The sequence below is a fragment of the Pongo abelii genome, chromosome 18, assembly GCF_028885655.2.
Source record: "Pongo abelii isolate AG06213 chromosome 18, NHGRI_mPonAbe1-v2.0_pri, whole genome shotgun sequence".
Lineage (NCBI taxonomy): Eukaryota > Metazoa > Chordata > Mammalia > Primates > Hominidae > Pongo > Pongo abelii.
The window spans coordinates 10231065-10249382 of NC_072003.2; the positions used below are offsets into that span (position 1 = coordinate 10231065).

Below are 18318 nucleotides of genomic sequence, written 5' to 3' on the forward strand. Positions count from 1 at the left end.
CAGGAAATGATCCCGAGCGTCACCCAGGGCCTTCCCAACTCTCAGCACAATGAGAAAGGAATGCTGGTCCAGATACAAGACCAGAGGCAGACTGTGGGCCTTCAGGGAGCTCAATTCTACAAAGGTGAGGCTATTTATGTCTCGAATTTTCCCTCTATACTTGTAGAGCTAGAAAGGGTGAGAGATCTGGCATCCAAATAGGCACGCAGACTTTTCTGAAGAACTACCTAATGCCTGTAATGCCAACACTCTGGGAGGCCGAGGCAGAAGGATGCCTGAGCCCGGGAGCTCAAGACCAGTCTGGGCAATATAGTGAGACCCTGTCTCTACAAAAAAATATATACATATATAAACGAGCTGGGCGTGGTAACATACACCTATAATCCTAGCTACTTGGGGGGCTGAGGTGGGAGAATCACTTGAGCCCAGGAGGTCTAGGCTGTCGTGGGCTGTGATGGTGCCACTGCACTCCAGCCTGGGTGACAGAGCGAGACCCTGTCTCAAAAAAGAACCATCTAAAATGTGGCTGGGTGTGTCTTCTGTTTGGAGCAAGCATGTGACACTGGAGCTGTCTACACTAGCAGCTTGGGGAGTAAGCGCAGAGTCAAGGACTGCTCCATTCACAGGCCTGCTGGACTCCCTGAGATCAGGCCGCGGCAGGAATAGCTGGAGAAGAATCCTCCCCCTCAGCCAAGTGGCAATGCGCAAGCATCACAGTGGGACCCAGAAGGGAAGGGCTGGCTGCTGAATGGTTCCTTAGCTCAACATGTGATACACGAGGCCTCAGGAGGTCTTGCCAGGAGGCAGGAAAGACTGGCCCAGGGCTCCCCCAGCCCCGATCATGTGCTGTTGTTGGGAGTGTTTTTCTTTGATGTCTTAGTTTTCAATGTCTGGGGACAGGTAGAAACAATAAGCAAGTTCCAATAAAAATTAAAATTCATTGTATTAAAAAAACTTACCTCTTCCCTAAATTGGCTGTTTAACCATATACATTTAAAACTTCGCCTGTTCTCAAAGTCTGTGATTTTCATCTTAAGCTATTAAGAAGAGAAAGATTCACATCAGATACCGTCACCAAAACCCCAAGCCTTCTCTTTATGACCCACAGTTACATTAATTTGGACTCATACCTGCTGATAGTAAAGTTTCTTAGGTTGTCTAGGCTTGAAGAACTGTAGAAGATCTCTTAAAGTACCTTCATAATTATGTCTAAGAGGATTACCTGGGCCATCCCTATAACTACACAAGAAAACAGCATATAAATAAATGACTTGTTTATTTGCCTAAAAACAAATATCTGTGAGTGAGCATAAAAGCAAACCGCTGGCCTTACACCTGGTCTTGAAATTTGGACCTAGCATGGGGTTTAACTTAATACTCCTGTTTCCCAAGAACTAAGTCCCACTCGCTGTCACACTTGAATGCTCTCTGCAGTAGTGACAAAACACACAGCAGCCTGGCAGGACTGACCAGCTGGACACATGGGAGATGCACTGAGGATGTATCTAAAGTCAGTCTGGCTTTGGATGAGGCTGTCAATTATTTTAACATCTCAGAGTAATGTGGTCAAGATGTGAGTGGTGACAATTCTGAAACTAAGCAAGAAATGGCATGTCAGGTGAAATGGCGAGCTAATTATTAAAATTAGTTCCAAGATGTTTCAATGAACTGTGGAAAGCATGCAGTCAAGACCAAGCAAGTGTCCGCGCATGTGACTTACCCTTGAGACTTGAAAAACTGGAGCAACATTGGATCTGTGTTGAGCCTCTGTGCAACTGTCTTTGCAACCTGAGACACAGAAAGGAAGGTTCACATTTTGGGGAAAAATTGAAACTTGGTCATAAACTTCATGATTAATTACTTAAAATGTGCTATGAGCAGCCTGAATTTAAATTCCCTAGAAATTCATTACACAGGAATAAACTATATTATTCCTTAATGAATCACCATGGGAGTAGCATATCTGATGAAGATAACTTTTTAAAGGGTTTTCACTTTTAATGGTGAGGTCTACAGGTTCTTTTCTGATGGCGATTATTCTAGCTCCCATGGCAATATCAGCCTGAATCCACTTCAGTGGGAGATTTCCTCGGGCATAGCCCCTTCTGAACCAAAACCATGAGATAGCTTCTTCAACAAGCATTTTAAGAAAGAAATTTGTCTTTCTGGAGTGGGATCTGAAGAGGAAAGGAGCATTTATTAAATACCTGAAAATAATTCATTCTATTTGATAACGTAACCACAAATCCAGGATCATTAGGGATTGTTTTATCACAGAAAATGACATCAACGCGGTGGTAGAGATCTCGGAAATACTCCTTTGCGGTGGGTAATTCACTGTTATCATTTTCAGGGTCATCCCTGGTGGAGGGAGAAAGTTTGCAGTCTGAATCAAAGTCCATGGCAGAGGGTAGCTGGTAAAAATGGCATCATCTTTTACACAACAGTGACACCAACAGGGCTCTCTTGCAAGATAAATTCAGGTTCCCCTTTGAGGGGGCCAGGCATCTGCCTGAGCTCCCTCTGTAAGCGAGGCAAGTATGCATGGGGATGCACTGAGCCAGGCGCAATGTAGTGGCTTTACATTCTCATCCCACTGCAAAACAAAACCCCCTTAGGTAACAGCATCTGCTCTCCTCTACAGGAGCAGACTCAGACGCACTGTCTTGCCCACAGACCTGACAGGTGGTGGAGCCCAGTCTCTGACCGTGAGTCAACAAACCTGGGCTTTCGTGTGCCATCGAGCCGCTTTCAGACACTGAGTGTCTAAGACCAAAGACTGGCTGGTTTACATGAAGACAGACTGAAATGAATTACCCAGGTAGGTACATTCTAAGGAGTTTCGATTTCATAAATCTTAGGGGAAGGAAGCAATTGTTCCCACTCTGCTAACAGTTGCCACGTGCGCTTGAGACATTTTAAGGAATTTTTAAGGAATTGAGAAGAGCTTTATGAGATGAAAATGTTCACCACACCTAATTTCAAAACCCAGAGAAAGCCTCTCAACAGAGTTACATTAAAAAAACAAAAACAAAAACGTGGCTCAGGATCTAGGTACGAGTGTTTCTTGGTTCTACAACTTAAAAAAATCCTGAAATTAGTACGAAAGTGATACAATCCTTCACAAAGTACATACTTCTGAAATACTATGATGTCACCATCCATTAGTTCATCAAGGGCTTTATCAAGAGACACGTCATAGTCCTGAATTCTCTCTGTTAAATTCGGTTTAACTTCCTACAGTGAAAGATATAAAATTGTTACATTGCAAAGGTTGTCTAACGTTTAATATGGCCAGATAGTCTTCCATGTACTTAAGTGTTTTCTCTACACCCAATTCTATCCACCTTTTAAGTTAAAATGTTAACGGGAAAAGCTAAATGAATAAATCCACAAATATGTAACAATCAGATTTGATTCTAAAACAGGTTAAAAAAAAAATCACAAATCTAAATATGTCATTCTCAAGATCATCTGAGGCTCTGAGTTAGCTGGTAGACCTAACACTGTAACAAATTCGGGGTAAAAAGAACAAACAAAACCCTCCACAAACTACTAAGAATATACTAATTATGGAAAAATAAACCATCCAAACCTCATAGAGGATAAGGCTAGTATCTTGAATAAATCCTGCTCTGTCACACATAACTGGGAGCAAGTCACCTAGGAGAAAGAAGATATTTTAAATGTGTAGCTGCAATGTGCTGAGCAAAATCTACTCAGAAGGTAAGTGCACGAAGGACTTACGTATTTTACAGGATATTGGTGTGTAGATATGCCCACAGTAATTCAAGCTCCGCGTTTTGGGATCATACATCTTCAAAAATAACATTACATCATCTACAAGGTTAATAAACAAGTTTTGTTAAGATCCAAACACTCAGCACAATGCTTAAAAAACAAACAAACAAACAAAAGAAACCAGTAAGCTGAATAGCTCAATGACAAGTGAAATGACAGCTTAAGGTACCTAAAAGTTACTTCAGATGTGGCTTATTCACGAAGCTGAGGCTATGACCGCTGAGTTTCCAAACATCAGACCCATGGAAACCCACTACATTTAGACAGTCAAGACGGTACTGAGTGCAGCAAACTTAGAATTCCTAGTTCTGAGACCTGGCACTGACTGGCTGGAAGAGCGTTGCCACGGGAAGATTGCGCAAGGTCTTGTGTCTTTGCCAGAAGTGACCACTCACAGCAATAAAAGTCTGTCATTTTTATAGCAAGGGTCAGCAAATTCCGATCCACCTGTTTTGTCGAAAGTTGTACTGGAAGACAGCCAGCCCGCTCATTTACATATTCTTTGTGGCCGCCTTAGTACAGACAGAAAGGCCTGAAACGCCTGAGATATTGCCTATCTGGTCCCTGACAGACAACGTTTGCAACCCTGCTCTTTAGCATCTGACCAACGTGATTAGCACAGCACAGCAGCTGAGACTGAAGACAGAACAGGACGGCCCCACGTGGCTGCTACTGTCTCCGGGCCTCACAGGAAACTCGCAGCCAAGTCAGTCTTATTTGACTTCATCAGGAAGTCTAGTGAGCATTTGTGGAATTGATCAACAGATCTTTCTGCAAGGGAAGAAGGCTTAACCCTGTGTGTTTAGAACAACAATCCAGGAATCCAACGCTACTGCTCTAAGTGCAGGCAGGCGTCTCGTGGGCACTTACGATCTTTATCAAACTTGGGTAAGGTCGCTCCACTAGCAGCCAGCTCGGGATCAACTGTTTCCAGGAATATTGTCCAAGGGTTTTCATTATCACTGAGCTCAATCATCTATTTCCAAAAGAGACGCTGATTTTAGAAGTCTAATGGCTTAGGTGACAGAGCGAAAAACTACAGTCAAGTACTGAAGAAAACGTCCAATTCTAGTTAAGCGGACCAAAAGGGAAACAAGCTGCACTAAGTGCAGAGGACTAACGCCTTCTGCACGGTTCCAAACCAGATACGCTATTAACAATATTTACTGTTTTATTGCCGTCGGCTTCATTATCTAACATTGCTGGCCGTTTTGTTCCATTACTCCTTGCTTGCATGGGCCACAATCGAATTTGATCTTGTGGAAATCCCTGAAAAAATATTAAGAATAGATTAAAATAAAAACACGCTCATATTTTAGTCCTCTATATTACACACACATATGTATATACATATACATATACAGTCAATGTTAAGACTGTGATCGTAGGCCAGGTGCTGTGGCTCATGCCTGTAATCCCAGCACTTTCGGAGGCCGAGGCGGGTGGATCACGAGGTTGGGAGTTCAAGACCAGCCTGGCCAACATGGTGAAATCTCGTCTCCACTAAAAATACAAAAATTAGCTGGGCATGGTGGTGGGTGCCTGTAATCCCAGCTACTCGGGAGGCTGAGGCGGGAGAATTGCTTGAAACCAAAAGGCGGAGGTTGCAATGAGCCGAGATCACGCCACTGGGCAACAAGAGTGAAACTCTGTCTCAAAAAAGAAAAAAGACTGTGATTGTAAGAAAACGAATTCTAATTCTTGCCCGGCTGATTTGGACAACTGTGACTTATCCTTCAGGATCGTATGCCCATTTACAAAAATAAAGAGGAGGTGGGGGTGCCGGGAGTGGAGTGGGAGATGAGGAAAAGGGGTGAAAACATGTCTGCAAAATCCTGTGGGTTCCCCTGTGCAGGAGTCAGGGGCTCAATGGTTTTCTTGCACTTTCTCAGGCAAGAAATGTTTCTGGGTCACACTCCTCACTATTAGGCAGTGGCTGGACACAGCACCTACCCGCAAAGGCAGTTAGTATTTTCTAGTGACACAGAAGGAAGGTGGACCTTGGGAGCCAGGGTGCGGTATGTCCACGGGACCAGTACGTACCATGGTCTGAGAGAGGCTCTGAACAAACTCGGCAAGCGAGGAGTTCTTCAATACTTTGAACACAGTGTATTTCACTTTTTCTTCATCGTACATGTCATTTCCTTGGTGGCCACAAAACTGGTCCTCTGCGACTATCTGAAAATATGTATGAAAACACAGAAAAGACTTGACAACTGACAAAAAATGAGTCCACACTGAACACATTTAAACACTAAAATGCTGAAAACTCACTGTTTGTTTCAAAGAAACTTCTTCAGAAGACCAATGAAGAAAAACAGCATAAAATGACCAAAACCTAAATCAGGTATTTATTTAGAAAAGGAGGCTGTGGGCAGGGCGCAGTGGCTCATGCCTGTAATCTCAGCACTTTGGGAGGCCGAGGCGGGCGGATCACCTGAGGTCAGGAGTTCAAGACCAGCCTGACCAACATGGAGAAACCCTGTCTCTACTGAAAATACAAAATTAGCTGGGTGTGGTGGCACATGCCTGTAATCTCAGCTACTAGGAAGGCTGAGGCAGGAGAATCGCTTGAATCCGGGAGGCAGAGGTTGAGGTGAGCAGAGATCACGCCACTGCACTCAAGCCTGGGCAACAAGAGTGAAACTCTGTCTCAAAAAAAAAAAAGAAAGAAAAAAAAGAAAAAGAAAAAGAAAAAAGAAAAGGAGGCTGTGTTTCACTGCAATAACTTAACTCACCTATAAACTGGACCTAGCTAGACAGCCAACCGTAAAACGACCTCCTCCCCTTTCTCCAACCCCCTCAGTAGTTTTTGAAGCAAACTGACGTGCACTTGATCCCTACTCTGTCCGGGAGGCAGAGGTTGAGGTGAGCAGAGATCACGCCACTGCACTCAAGCCTGGGCAACAAGAGTGAAACTCTGTCTCAAAAAAAAAAAAAGAAAGAAAAAAAAGAAAAAGAAAAAGAAAAAAGAAAAGGAGGCTGTGTTTCACTGCAATAACTTAACTCACCTATAAACTGGACCTAGCTAGACAGCCAACCGTAAAACGACCTCCTCCCCTTTCTCCAACCCCCTCAGTAGTTTTTGAAGCAAACTGACGTGCACTTGATCCCTACTCTGTCTGGTGGCCTGACTTCTGACAACCAAGTCTTTACTCCTGAACTGGCTCTGCCCACCACCAACAGGGCCAGGTGTTACAAATACTCAGGCAGCTGCCCAGAGCAGCTCAAGGCACGACAGTCCCAGTTTGTGTATCAGGAACTACTCTGGGACTGAGACCAAGCTCAGGAGAGCACGTAGAGCAGCTTCTCTCTGGGCAGCTGCCCTGCTGTGCAGTGACCCAAGGGTCCCAGAGGGGCGGGGACTGACCTGCACTTGTGTACGGAGATGGATGCCCTGCTACATGGTGACCTGGGAGTCCCAGAGGGGTGGGGGCTGACCTGCACTTGCGTATAGAGATGGGTGCCCGGCTGCATGGTGACCCGGGAGTCCCAGAAGGGTGGGGGCTGACCTGCACTTGCATATAGAGATGGGCTTCCTGCCGCTCCTTCCGCTTCTGAGCCTCGATCCTTTTCTCTTCTTGTAATCGCTCCACCAACTGCTGAGGAATATCATGGTCGGTGACCGCCTGTAAAACTTCACCTGCAGGACAAAGGCATCCTCTTTGACCTCTGCAGATGGACTTTCCCCTCCTTAGTAGCTCCCGATTCTAGATCATCATTAATAAAATAATCTATTAGGCCGGGCGTGGTGGCTCACGCCTGTAATCCCAGCACTTTGGGAGGCTGAGGCGGGCCGATCACGAGGTCAGGAGATCAAGACCATCCTGGCTAACATGGTGAAACCCCATCTCTACTAAAAAAAATACAAAAAATTAGCCGGGCGTGGTGGTGGATGCCTGTAGTCCCAGCTCCTCGGGAGGCTGAGGCAGGAGAGTGGCGAGAACCTGGGAGGCGGAGCTTGCAGTGAGCTGAGATCGCGCCATTGCACTCCAGCCTGGGCAACAGAGCAAGACTCCATCTCAAAAAAAATAAAATAAAATAAAATAATCTATTAACGTGAAATTACTTGGTACCATCAGTCTGCATTGAAACGTGCAAGCCCAACCCTGCTTGTTTCTGGGCTGCTGTTAATACAGTGGAATAAGCATAAAATGTGTTTGGACAGAAAAGGATATTGGGGATTCATGGGACAAATGTCCAAGTCCACCACAGTAAAGAACAGAACAAAAGTGAACACTACTCACTCAGTTTTGATTCCCTGATATAGACTAACATGTAAGCATTAGTGCAGTGTCGAACAGACAGGTCGTCATCGTGACCCCCATAATTGTGCTCAATTGCTTCCTCTTTAGTACACCTTGACACCACGTCGTCATCAAATTTACACCACTGCAAGGAAAGCAACACACATCAGCAGCGATCAAGCACCGTGACAAGTACCTAACACTAGAAGGCAGCGTTGTTCTAAAATGTGTGAACTTCTAGGTATGCCCCTAGTTGAAAAAATATCCATGTGTATACTTACACAGGCACACAATCTGATGGTGTGCTAGGCAGGCAGCGCCTCAGGCATCCACTCATACAATTCATTAGGACCTTCGCAGTCCCAATTCAACATTCTGTGGGCACTGCTACCATTCGCCCACTGGCAATTTTTATAATCTACTCAAATAGCCCATTTTCCACTTACATTCAATCTACTGACACTACCAACTCTTTACAGAATTAAAAAGGCCATACTGAGCACACCAAATGAGAGTTCAAATTTTATCCTTTAGTTATAAAATTAAATGGGCCGTTTTATCCTATCCCATGGCATTTTATGGAATCAAGTTAAGGGCCAGACTGAAGTCAACATAGCATGTTCCTAACAGTTATCTTCCCATCTGCGTTGTGGACGCAGCCATATTAAACAGTGACAAACACTGCTGTTACAGGCACTCTTCACTGTTCCCTCGTGCTTCTCGTGTCGGGGTCCCTCCATCAAATCCCCTTGGCAAGAGCTGGGTGCTGGCCCTGTGGTCTTGGGGGTAGACTCCAAGACCCTCATCTGCCAAATGAGTATGGCGCCCTCTACACTCCCAAGAGTGGTGGTGAAGACCGCATGAGATCCCCATGAGAAGAAACAAGGGAGGACCAGGGGGCACACAGAGGGACATGCGACCAGCCAGCCTCCCTGACTGGGCCCACGGCATGGGTAATTATCCCACGAGTATTCAGAAGAAAATATAAGTGTCTCATATGACATATAAGGGATTCTGTAGGGCCCAACATTGATTACTAACACAGAGAAGCACAAATGCTAATTTACTATTTACCTTCAAATCTCAGCAATCAAATGGATGGGAAAACAGCATTTAGCAGCCAGAGAATACACAGATCAGTTAGGGGTCCCTGACAAGGTTCCGAGTAGGAACCATAAATGGCTGAAGCAGAGCTTCAGTGTTAACTTTCTGATGAGCTCGCATTCAGCCATGGGTCCCAGCACTTACTTTGCCATCCCCTTTGGGGTTTAGATAAACCACATAATGTCCACCATGATTATCTCCACTATGAACCAGGACTGCATGAAGAATATAATTTGCAGGGTCCTTAGGATCTGTTTTTTGCAAAAATTCATCAAGTGGTAACTGCTCTGGGAATTCAAACCTATTAGAAAACATTTTAAAAGAAATTCGGTATTAATTTACACACACAAAAAAATCACACTTTACAGTAAGTAAGGCCATTTAATGTATTGGCTCATCTTTAATGGGATAAGCATGAATTGCCTTGGGAAGGCCTATGAAGTACATAACTTAATCCCTACTTGATAGAAATAATTCTTCCTAGTCAACATAAATATACACTATGAATAATTTAGGGTGGGGGAATTCCAAATATATCAAGAAATGATTCTGAAGGTCCAGAGGTTGACTACTAAAGATATCTGCAAACTGAGAAACATGAAAAATCAAATTCAGAAAGACAGGTAAAAATATTTCCCACTCTGAATATTGACTTAGTTTTCATATTCTACAGACATCCTGAAATTGACTTAGTTTTAACTGGCTCTACAAATTTTGATTTACTTGACCAAATTTCACCATCGGTGTTGCAAAATTAACAGAGGCAGGAAGGCAAGTTAGACGGGTGGGGACTGGTCCCAAGCACAGCATGCAGCCGGCCTGCAATGCAGCCACCACTCAGCTCACAACCCCTGCGGCCTTCAGGAATGGTGGCCTCAAGTTGCCAAATCTTCTGATTCCTAAACAATGCCCAAATCTGAATATTTATGTGAAATCTCACAATTTAAAAAATGTTTGCCACTGGCTCCAACAGAAACAAAAACAAAGTGAGGATCCAAAGAAACATACCAACAGGTTGGAATTGGTCTGAAGGCTGCCAGTTTGTGAGTTCTGGCTGAGACAGTTTCTGACCACGGTAAAGACTGTGAATGGGTGACCAAAGGCTCAGCTGGTGGCAAGTAAAGTGATTTGATTACACTCTCCCTCAAACCTGAAGGCTGAATGACCAACCTACATTCCATACAAAGCTGGTGCTCAAACTAATCAGGATAAAAATACTGTATTCTAAATCAGATAAGGTAGTGCACATTGTCAGTCCTGCCTCTGGTATTTTAACAATCTAAAAAACTACTTGTGGCCAGGTGTGGTGGTTCACGCCAGTAATCCCATCACTTTGGGAGGCTGAGGCCGGCAGATCACTTGAGACCAGCCTGGCCAGCATGGTGAAACCCTGTCTCTATTAAAAATACAAAAATTAGCCAGGTACTTGGAAGGCTGAGGCAGGAGAATCGCTTGAGCCCAGCAGTTCAAGGCTGCAGTGAGCCATGATCATGCCACTGCACTCCAGCCTGGGAGACAGAGCAAGACTCTGTCTCAAAAACATAATAAAACAAAACAAATAAAAATAAAATAACTACTTGTAACTGGCATACAAACAACTACTTTAGCATTCTTGAAAACTCTAGCACATTCTAGAAGTTGACGCCAACTCACAGACAACAAAATATTGGAAAATCCTATTTAAACAAATACACTGAAAGTCCCCTCTGAAACAACATTTACAATCGGTCAAAATTAAATTTATTAGAAATCCTGTGAATGCCAAGATCTGTGAAGCAGAAACAGCCCCATCCTTGTGGACTTAAATCAGCCATGGCTGAGAGCAGGGCTGGGACTGGGCAAAGCATCCTGAGAGGGGAAATGGACTGGGCAGAGGTTGACCTCTGAAACTTGACATAAAATCATTCCTTTAACACTGCGGCTCTTGGGACACAGAGGTAGAAGGAAAATCTAAATAAATCAGATGTGGGACTGAAAATATAAAGACTGAGGAAAGCACTGAGACTAACCCCCTAGACCAGCATGATGATGAAGTCTTAACTTTATATCCCACTATAGATTACCTATCATTGATCTTGATATTTTGGTCCGTCTGAGGGTCATACATAAATCTCATCAGTTGTAGATGTAACACTGGTGGCAATGTTAGGAATTTCACACCTTTCTCTGCTTCCTAAACATTGAAAAAGAAATGCAAATGTAGTTACCCTCTACTTACTCCTGGAAGCAATGAAAGCAACAGCGGTTCAGCAAGATTGGAACATGTCTGGGGACTCTGGAGACAAAGGCAGGGAAGTTTAGGTGTCCATTTAGGGCATCTTTGAAATGTTTTCTTAAGGTCTGTTTATGGGTCTCTTTGTTTATTAAAATAATGCTGCACCAGCACTGACTGTGAGAGATTCTCTTACCTTGGATTATATTCTAACTTGATGCCCAGCAATCAGGGAAGAAATGGTTAAGGAAATTTACACAGTCATTTGCTGCTGTATTATACAGTCATTAAACACTGTGCAAATTATGGAGATCCACAGAAAAATCGTTAAATGGAAAATCAGAAAACTGGTTACAATTACGCAAGATTAGGTATGCTTATGAAATGCCCAAACAGAACAAGCAGCAATGAACACAGTAATGGGTCGGCAGGATTACAAGCTTCCTTTCCTTGGGCTCTTTGATGTTTGCATAAGAACCCATATATCACAGGGCATGCCCTTAGTGCTTATGGTTCAATCCCACTTCTAAAAAAATGTTCTGATTCGGTGTCAGCAAGGCCCTTCCCCAGCTGACTGCCGGACTCTGTGAGACAGGACACCCCAACTTCTCAACAAGCCTTCTCTGGGGACACCAGACTCTACAGCTCTCGCCCTGCTCTATGACTGCTGCATCTTGGCCAGCTCTTTGTTCCTCAGTAAAATCAGGCTTTGCCGATCTCGACCACGGCCAGGCAGTCAGGGTATCTCACTGCACATCTGACTCACAGCTCTATTTCCAATGCAGACCTTCCTTCTGGCTGGAAACCCACCTGCCCAGCAGCCAGCGAGAGACCTGCAGGAACTGGGGACCATGACAAGGCACACCCATATGCCAAGGTTCTTTGGTGTACATGAGCTCATTTAACAAGACAGAGCTATCTCAGGAAAGACAAAAACAGACCTCAGGAGCCCACTCCACAGTGGGGAAGGGCCTGTTTTTAATACAGTCTGAAAGATAAAAGGATTCTGTCCACTGAGGCTTTGACTCAAATACATATTGCTCAACCAGACCCTAAAACATCCAGAATAGAGAACAATAATTCTTGTGAATAGACCAGAACATTTCTTCATCACACCAAGCTGCCAAAGTTCTCATTAAAAAACAACTTTCTGGATGAGCGAAGTGGCTCACACCTGTAATCCCAGCACTTTGGGAGGCTGAGGCAGGCAGATCACAAGGTCAGGGGTTCGAGACCAGCCTGGCCAATGTGGTGAAACCCCATCTCTACTAAAAAATACAAAAATTAGTTGGGCATAGTGGCGGGCGCCTGTAGTCCCAGCTACTTGGGAGGCTGAGGTAGAAGAATCACTTGAACCCAGGAGGCAGAGGTTGCAGGGAGTCGAGATCGCGCCACTGCACTCTAGCCTGGGGAACAGAGCGAGTCTCCATCTCCAAAAAAAAAAAAAAAAAAAAGGCAACTTTCTGATCTATACCTCAGTCCAACTGGACTGACATAGCAGAAGAGTACATTTGGAGCTGGCAGCTGACTACAAAATGGGTACACAGGCACCATGAACTATACATTGGCAGGCTTTGTAAGCACAGGCCAGACTGACATTTTTAATTATAAATTAGTTGAGTCAATGAGTCAAGGTTATAAGATTACAAAACAGACCCTGGATCACTGGATCCATGAGGACACTGCAGATCCAACAGACCAGCCAGACCAGCAGCCAGGAACAGTCCATTTCCCTTCATCCAAGCGGGGGGCTGGCCACCTGGTTGCCCACCGTGCTCACTGCTCTGTCAGATGCCCAGAAACCTGGGGGCCACAACCCTAGAGAACACACTACTCATTCTAAAGTCGTGATCCTCAGAAAACTAAATTCATTAAAAATACATTTAAAAATAAAGCAACACAACCTAAACACAATCCAACTCACTAAGAAATCCCACTTGTGACCAGGAGAAACTGAGGGAAAACTGGAGCAGTGACACCAGTAAGGTGAGGAACGGGGAAAGGACAAGATGCCTAAAACCCCACAAGACCCTCTGGCCTGCTGGATGTGCTTCTACAGGATAAACCAGCTGCACTCCCATCTCCCAACATCCCCCTCTCCCTCCCCATTCGATTATCCAAGAAACAGAACCCTTGTATACTCGAAATACCAGAAACACATGAAAAGGCACAAGCAATTTTTTATTTAGCAATTAAAAGAACTGAAAATAAAGAAGAAAGCTACAACAGGACACTAGCACAAAACACTCAATTTACCTGTAAGCCATGTTCCCCAGCGTCGTATTTATTGTCCCCATCGAGCTGTTCTACTGCCACATAATCCACAAATGATTCAAATACTTTAAAGAGAAAGAGAGAAAAGTCAAGTGCTAAAGCTTCATTTATAATATAGCCAACCCAGGTAAAAGTTATTTAAATCAGCATATTTAGGATTAGCAGAGAAGGTAAACAACACTAATTAAGAACAGTAACTCTCCCCCTGTAGCCAAGACTGTAGGTAAATGTGCTGTTAACACCTTTGCTCATTGGCCAAAGGTCACTGGTATCTTTCTTAAGGACATTAAAATGACAATATGGAGGTAACAGTTAAGGTTTTACTGTTATTTGAACAAAGCACATACTGTAAAGCTATGATTATGAAGACAGCTTGGAACTGGGCAGGGTGGACAACCCCTTGGTCTCAAAAGCAGAGATGCACAAATGTGAATGGCTGGCTGATGTGACAGAACGACAAGGAAAACATCGATTTCCTCAGAGGTCAACACGGGGCGGGGTGGAAGTTGGTCCTGACATCTCCCCACCCCCACCTGTTCCAGGTGGATTGTAGATACATGGAAAAGGCAAAATAGTAAAAGGTAACAATTTTTTAGGACATAAAAAGCAAACAAGGACACACTGTATTTCCCTAAAATTAAGAATGGTAACATTAAGAGTGAAAGGAGAGCCACATGCTGAGGGACAAGCTCTCAGTCCAACACGGAACTGTATATCCAGAGTGTATGGAGAACTCTTCCTGCTCTGCTCATGAAGGAAAAAGGCAACTGCACAACACTGAAAACAGCGCTGTCATGATCCGGACGCATGCGGTACAGGACAGGGATCCCTGAAGGGACAAATGAGAGCCCCGTGATGGGCGCAGCTCTGCTGAGAGTTTACAGGCTGCAGCCCGGAGAAGGCAAACCCAGACAGAGCCAAGAAGTGAGAATCAGAGGAGCTCAAGGGAGCGGGAACCTGTTGGGCAGCGTAGCCTAAAGCAGAATGCTGCCCAGAAAGCGAGATCTGGGGATGTGCAGTTTCTTCCGAAGCTGTCAGTGAGAACTGATCAGTGAACTCGAGGAAATTACCTGGGGCAAGGAAAATAACCAGCAAGAGGATGAGGATTGGGGGGGAACAACCTTCAGAGCTCATGACAGGCTGGGAAGTCTGTGTTCCCACCAGCCACTGTGGAAAAACCTCTGAACACCTGGGAGACTCAGCTAACAACTGAAAGGATGTGAGGACAGGTTATCCCTCAAGTAAAACCTGTTCTCCCACCTAGCAAGGCTTAAAAACAAGCCTCAAAGGAAGCAAATGATTTACAAGTCACTTATCTGTGCATAAGAGCAACGGTTAGGAATATCTAACACCCAGCAAGATAAAAACCACCATGCCTGCTGTTCAATTAAAAAGTTACCAAGCATGTGAACCAGTGCAGTGACTCAGTGGCTCACACCTGTAATCCCAGCATTTTGGGAGGCCGAGGCGCGTGGATCGCCTGAGGTCAGGAGTTCGAGACCACCCTGGCCAACATGGTGAAACCCCGTCTCTACTAAAAATGCAAAAATTAGCTGGGTGTGGTGGCGGGCACCTGTAATCCCAGCTACTCAGGAGGCTGACAGAATTGCTTGAACCCAGGAGACACAGCTTGTAGTGAGCTGAGACTGCACCACTGCACTCCAGCCTGGGCGACAGAGTGAGACTCCATGTCAAAAAAAAAAAAAAAAAAGAAAAAAGAAAATAAAGATTACCAAGCATGCAAAGAAGCTGAAACCACCACCCATGATGAAGAGAACAATCCTTCAATAGAAACAGATGCAGAAATCTCACAGATGACAGAATCAGTAGACAAGAGCATTATCAACTATACTTAAGTCCAAAGGAGAAGAAAGCAAGAGCATACTAAGAAGAGACACAGGGCTGGGCATGGTCCCAGGACTTCAGGAGGCCAAGGCGGGCAGATTGCTTGAGTGCAGGACCTCCAAGACTAGCCTGGCCTAACACAGCAAGACCTTGTCTCCAAATAATCATAATTAATTGATAAATACATAGAAAAAAAAAAAAAGAAGAGACAAAGATTTTCATTTAAAAAAAATTCAAGTCAAACTTCTAAAAATAAAAAAAAGTTTTAAAAGTTTGAAAATGAAACACCACGGATGGGATTCACAGCAAACTAGACACTGCAGGCAATTAGTGAAGATCAAGACAGAGCAATAGAAACTGCAGCACAAAACCCAGAGAAAGGAGACTAGGACATCTGGAGGCTGGGGGTAATCTCAGGCAGCCAGGATCAAACAACTGAAAACCAGTGAGAAGGAAAAAACCTTGAAAGCACATGGCGGGCCGGGCGCGCTGGCTCACACCTGTAATCCCAACATCTTGGGAGGCCAAGGCGGGCAGATCACTTGGGGCCAGGAACTCGAGACCAGCCTGGCCAACATGGTGAAACCCCGTCTCTACTGAAAATACAAAAATTAGCTGGGCATGGTGGTGCATGCCTGTAATCCCAGCTACTTGGGAGCCTGAGGCAGGAGAATCACTTGAGCCCAGGAGGTGGAGGTTGCAGTGAGCCGAGATTGCACCACTGCACTCCAGCCTGGGTAACACAGCAAGACTCCCTCTCAAAAAGAGGAGAGAAGAGGGAAGAGAGAAGAGAAGAGAAGTGAAGCGAAGCATATGGGGGCTTGGGACAGAGAAACAGATGAACAGAAAGAGTAAGGACACTACAGCCCCACTTCTCAGAAATGATGCGAGCAAGACGGTGGAACGTCTAACAGACCGAAGGAAGGAAACTGCCAACCTAGAAGTCTACACCGAGTTAAAATGTCTTTCACAACTGCAGATGAAATCAAATCTTTCTATGCATGCAAGGTGAAAAAACTCAACTCAGCTGACCTGCACTAAATGATTCCTAACGAGAATCCATATCCAAATTAAAAACGGAGGAGCACTGCAAGCTGTCAATATGCGGGTCAACATAAAGCACTTCCCCTCCTCCCTCTTTTTATTTGATTTTACTTTCTTGAGACAGGTACTTGCTCTGTTGCCCAGGCTGGAGTGCAGTGGCACAATCATGGCTCGCTGCAGACTTGAACTCCAGGGCTCAAGCTATCCTCCCGCCTCAACCTCGAGTAGCTGGGACTACAGGTGCATGCCACCACGCCCAGCTAATTTTTGTATTTTTTGTAGAGATGGAGTCTCACTATGTTGCCCAGGCTGGCCTCAAACTCAGGGTTCAAGCAATCATCCCGCCTCAGCCTCCCAAAGTGCTGAAATTACAGGCATGAGCGACCACACCCATCCTCCCCCTTATTTTAAATATTTCTTTAAAAGAATGACTATAAATCAGTTAACGAAAAAAAAAAGAAGCCAATACTAAAATTGTTAAAGTATTTAAACAAGCTTTTATAAAGGAAGACATCCAAATTGCCAATAAGCATTTGAAAAGGTAAGAACCACCTCAATGATCTTCAAGGAAATACAAACTAAAATGTAGATAGCACTATATTCCCACCAAAATCTTTCAAAGTCTGGCAACTGACAGCTCCAGTGTGGGTGTGGAGCAACTGCAACTCTGACACCTTGCTGATAACTGTGAAATTGATAAACCACTTTGGGAATCTTGCTAACTTTATCCATCAAGCTGAATATATGCACACCCTACAGGTCAGTAATCCTCTTCCTCCAAATGCAAACAGGCATTAAGAATGGTCAATCTGCCTTATGCCTAACCACCTCAAATGGAGACCAACCCAAATATCAATCAAAAGAAGAAAGATTTCAAAAATTTTGTGGTATATTCTCAAAATGCAATATTATAAAGCAACAAAAATGATCAAACTATGAATACTCCCAGCGTGGATGTATCTCATGAATGTGCTGAGCAAAAGAAATCAGACACAGGCTGGACATGGCAGCTCATGTCTAATTCCAGTGCTTTGGGAGCCCAAGGCAGGAAGGTTGCTTAAACCCAGGAGTTCAAAACCAGCCTGAGCAACAAAGCGAAACCCCGTCTCTTAACCCAAAAAAAAAAAAAAAAAAAAAAAAAAAATTAGCGGGGTGTGGTGGCACACGCCTGTGTTCCTAGCCACCGGGGAAGCTGAAGCAGGAGGATCGCTTGAGTCCTGGGGTTCGAGGCTGCAGTGAACTATGGTTGCACCCCAGCCTGTACAGCACAACAAGACCGTATCTCAAAAAACAACAGCAAAATAAACAAACAAATACATCCTACTACAAGGTTCTATTTAAACAGACACCTAAAACATGCAAAGTTAACCTAGGATGTTAGAAGTCCACGTGGTGGTTTCCTGTGAGGAGAGGGAGGTGGTGGCTGGGAAGGGCTGTGGGAGGGCTGGCCAACACTAGGGCTGGGTGGAGGTGACAAGCCTGTTTTCACCCAGTGAGCTGTTTGCTTAAGATCTGAGCCATTCTCTGTGTTTAGACTATTTAAAAAAAATCACTTGTGTAAACGAAACATTAAAACACAATAGAAATCATCAAAAGATCATGCCATTAGATACACACAACACTTACTATTTTTCTTTCCTTTGATACTTAGCTGGATATCATAATAATCTTCTCTTCTATCAGACCGATAGTCTACTTCTTTACACTGGATATAGGACTGCAAATAAGGAAAGTAAAAGTGGTTTAACTAGTAATAGTCAAAAAATTCACATTCTAAAACCTTTAAAAATC

General features: G+C 44.3%; 1 protein-coding gene across 3 annotated transcripts in view; it reads right to left on the bottom strand.

Moving 5' to 3' along the window:
• Window positions 1-18318, bottom strand: part of USP7 (ubiquitin specific peptidase 7) — a 70140-nt gene that overhangs the window by 4613 nt on the left and 47209 nt on the right. For all 3 annotated transcript variants that reach the window (XM_024233506.3, XM_054533446.2, XM_054533447.2), the window contains exons 10-25: window positions 18154-18244; window positions 13621-13703; window positions 11216-11325; window positions 9297-9453; window positions 8049-8193; window positions 7314-7444; window positions 5845-5979; window positions 4969-5070; window positions 4672-4777; window positions 3748-3840; window positions 3596-3663; window positions 3137-3237; window positions 2208-2361; window positions 1721-1788; window positions 1131-1239; window positions 960-1037 (exon numbers count right to left, since the gene is read on the bottom strand). In XM_024233506.3, the coding sequence (XP_024089274.1) occupies window positions 960-1037; window positions 1131-1239; window positions 1721-1788; window positions 2208-2361; window positions 3137-3237; window positions 3596-3663; window positions 3748-3840; window positions 4672-4777; window positions 4969-5070; window positions 5845-5979; window positions 7314-7444; window positions 8049-8193; window positions 9297-9453; window positions 11216-11325; window positions 13621-13703; window positions 18154-18244 (1731 nt within the window). The remainder of the gene's footprint in view (window positions 1-959; window positions 1038-1130; window positions 1240-1720; window positions 1789-2207; window positions 2362-3136; window positions 3238-3595; window positions 3664-3747; window positions 3841-4671; window positions 4778-4968; window positions 5071-5844; window positions 5980-7313; window positions 7445-8048; window positions 8194-9296; window positions 9454-11215; window positions 11326-13620; window positions 13704-18153; window positions 18245-18318) is intronic.